The sequence below is a fragment of the Bombina bombina genome, chromosome 2 (genome assembly GCF_027579735.1).
Source record: "Bombina bombina isolate aBomBom1 chromosome 2, aBomBom1.pri, whole genome shotgun sequence".
Classification (NCBI taxonomy): Eukaryota; Metazoa; Chordata; class Amphibia; order Anura; family Bombinatoridae; genus Bombina; species Bombina bombina.
Window position 1 is genome coordinate 498,735,400 of NC_069500.1, and position 3,319 is coordinate 498,738,718.

The window sequence follows — 3,319 nt, forward strand, 5'->3', positions numbered from 1 at the left end:
TTAATATTTGTATGGCACTAAACTGAGACCTCCGTTACTTGGGCCTTTAACCTCTAACAGAGTTGTCTTGAATTTAACAGAATTACTGCAACAGTCAAATATCATTAAAAAAAAACCCTCTTGCAGCTTCTGGACAAGAGCTTACTTTTTTGTTTAACCCATTTATGAGGGTTATAAATAGTTATCTAGGCTATATGATGCATAAATTACTGCTCTGTCCCTTTAATTAATGGATGCAAATACTGCATCATATCTCAAAAGATTATTTTAGAATTTAGGCTCAGTTTTGCACATTATCTCCTTTTCTTGTGGCCCTTTTCTTTATTAGTTCATATAAAGCATCTTTAACCTGTTTATTCCTAAGAGTCATAATAAATGGGTTCAAAACAGGCGTTAGGAAACAGGTCAAAACACTCATCCCTTTGTTTAGCTCCAGCGAATTGCCTTGTGTTGGGGTGACATATACTAATATTGAACTTACATAGGCAATCAACATAATAGTGAAATGAGATGCACAAGTAGAGAAAGCCTTCTGTCGTCCACTGACTGAAGGAATACGTAATATGGTCAATAATATACAAGTGTAAGTGAAGATAACTACTATTAAGGATCCCAGGATCACTAAAGAAAAAAGGAAAAAGTCAATCAGCTGTATGAGTCTTGTATCTGCCCAAGATAGTTTTATTAACGCCACAGAGTCACAAAAAAAGTGGTTTATCTTGTTTGGACCACAAAATGGCAGCTGAGATTTAAGAATAGTTGGCAGAGTTACATTAAGCAAACCCCCAAACCAGCATCCAATAACAAGGTGAATGCATGTTCTCCAAGTCATGATGGCGACATAATACAATGGATGGCAAATTGCTACATACCTGTCATATGACATTACAGAAAGGAGGATGAAATCTGTAGTTCCCAGCAAGAAATAAAAAAATGATTGTGAATAACACACAGCAAAGGAAATAGTGTTTTGCTGAAATAAAATAATACTTAGGAATTTTGGAATAACGATGCTGGTTAAAGCTATTTCCATGAAGGCAAATTTTGCAAGAAAGAAATACATAGGTGTGTGTAATTGACGATCTGTTATGATCAGTAGGCTTGCAAAAAAGTTTCCACATATTATGAAAATGTAAAGAAAAAGAAATAATGCAAAAACAGCATTTTTCATCTTTATATACAGTGCCACCACTCATATCTGTTGTAACAGTAGTGTAAATTTAAAAAAAAAAAAACTTTTTTGACTGTTAAACATCAGTCTGCTAGTGTAATCTAATTGCAGTTGCCTGCCTGCCAGCGTGTGTGCCAGGCCCACTTGCCCACAGTGCCACCACTCATATCTGTTGTAACAGTAGTGTAAATTAAAAAAAAAAAAAAACTTTTTTGACTGTGAAACATCAGTCTGCTAGTGTAATCTAATTGCAGTTGCCTGCCTGCCAGCGTGTGTGCCAGGCCCACTTGCCCACAGTGCCACCACTCATATCTGTTGTAACATAAACACATATAAATGTGTTAGTTATGCAAAACTGGGAAATGGGTAATAAAGGGATTATCTATCTTTTAAAACAATAAAAATTCTGGTGTAGACTGTACCTTTAAACGTGGAGTTTGGTCTGTCACTGTGAAGCGGGCGTAACCCTTACACTACCTGATCGATACAACATCATACCTGATGTTTTAAAGCACGTTATTCCAAACAATTTAGGAATTTTAGGTGATTTATGCCCTGTATGGCTTAAAACCAGACTCTGCATCAACTATGTAATTTTCCATGGGAGTTTTGCTATGGACCCCCCTCCGGCATGCCACAGTCCTGGTGTTAGTCCCCTTGAAACAACTTTTCCATCACTATTGTGGCCAGACAGAGTCCCTGTTGGTTTTAAGATTCGCCAGTTCGCGAACAGTTGCGGAAGTTCGAGTCCACCGTTCGCAAACCGAAAAATACACTTGAATCCTGTGTCGTATTTGTCACAAGATTGATCCGCCGTAGTTATCAAAGCATCAAGATCAGCAAATTTTGAAATTTGTGATGTAATATGCGCTCCAGCTATCTCAATCCGATGCAGATAGATGATTGCATCATTACAGATGTTTAGAATTCAGATTCAACTCCATTTGACCCTTTTCCAAATTTATCAAACATTTAACAGGTAAGCTTGCGTTTATTCCGAGGCAGTGTACCTAGTTTTCAATCCGCAACCCTTGAGGCCGCGGATGCCATAGAAATCAATAAGAGTCTGAAAATACAGAAAGCTTATTTTCAATGCTGCAAGAGAATTAAGTATATTACATAATAAAAGTAAATTAGAAACTCTATTAAAATTGTATACCCTTAGTGATGTCGCGAATAGTTCGCCGGCAAATAGTTCCCAGCGAACATAGCTTGTTCTCGTTCGCCGCGGCGGGCGAACATATGTGATGTTCGATCCGCCCCCTATTCGTCATCATTGAGTAAACTTTGACCCTGTATCTCACAGTCTGCAGACACATTTCAGCCAATCAGCAGCAGACACTCCCTCCCAGACCCTCCCAGCTCCTGGACAGCAGCCATTTTAGATTCATTCTGATCCTGCATTCTTAGTGAGAGAAGGGATAGTTTAGCTGCTGCTGATTTTATAACATAAACACATATAAATGTGTTAGTTATGCAAAACTGGGAAATGGGTAATAAAGGGATTATCTATCTTTTAAAACAATAAAAATTCTGGTGTAGACTGTACCTTTAAACGTGGAGTTTGGTCTGTCACTGTGAAGCGGGCGTAACCCTTACACTACCTGATCGATACAACATCATACCTGATGTTTTAAAGCACGTTATTCCAAACAATTTAGGAATGTTAGGTGATTTATGCCCTTTATGGCTTAAAACCAGACCCTGCATCAACTATGTAATTTTCCATGGGAGTTTTGCTATGGACCCCCCTCCGGCATGCCACAGTCCTGGTGTTAGTCCCCTTGAAACAACTTTTCCATCACTATTGTGGCCAGACAGAGTCCCTGTTGGTTTTAAGGTTCGCCCGTTCGCGAACAGTTGCGGAAGTTCGAGTCCGCCGTTCGCAAACCGAAATTTTTAGGTTCGCGACATCACTATATACCCTTTCTAAATCAAACAATATTGTTCCACATTTGGTGCAGTAGTAAATATAGGGATACAAATGAAAAATACATTACTACTTATGGATTATGTTACAAATTTGTCTCTCATTACAAAGCAAGGGGACAATATTATTTCTCCAAATTTGTTGTAAAGTTTTGCCCCGACCTTGTTGCACTAATAGATATAGAGATAAAAATGAAACAAATACACAACATAATTTAG

General features: G+C 38.1%; 1 protein-coding gene across 1 annotated transcript; it reads right to left on the minus strand.

Annotated features, from left to right (window-relative positions):
* Positions 1 to 280: 280 nt before the first annotated feature.
* LOC128647037 (olfactory receptor 6T1-like) lies at positions 281 to 1,171 on the minus strand. Its single transcript, XM_053699850.1, has one exon. It carries the CDS (start codon positions 1,169 to 1,171, stop codon positions 281 to 283), a length of 891 nt encoding a protein of 296 aa, XP_053555825.1.
* Between the last annotated feature and the right edge of the window lie 2,148 nt (positions 1,172 to 3,319).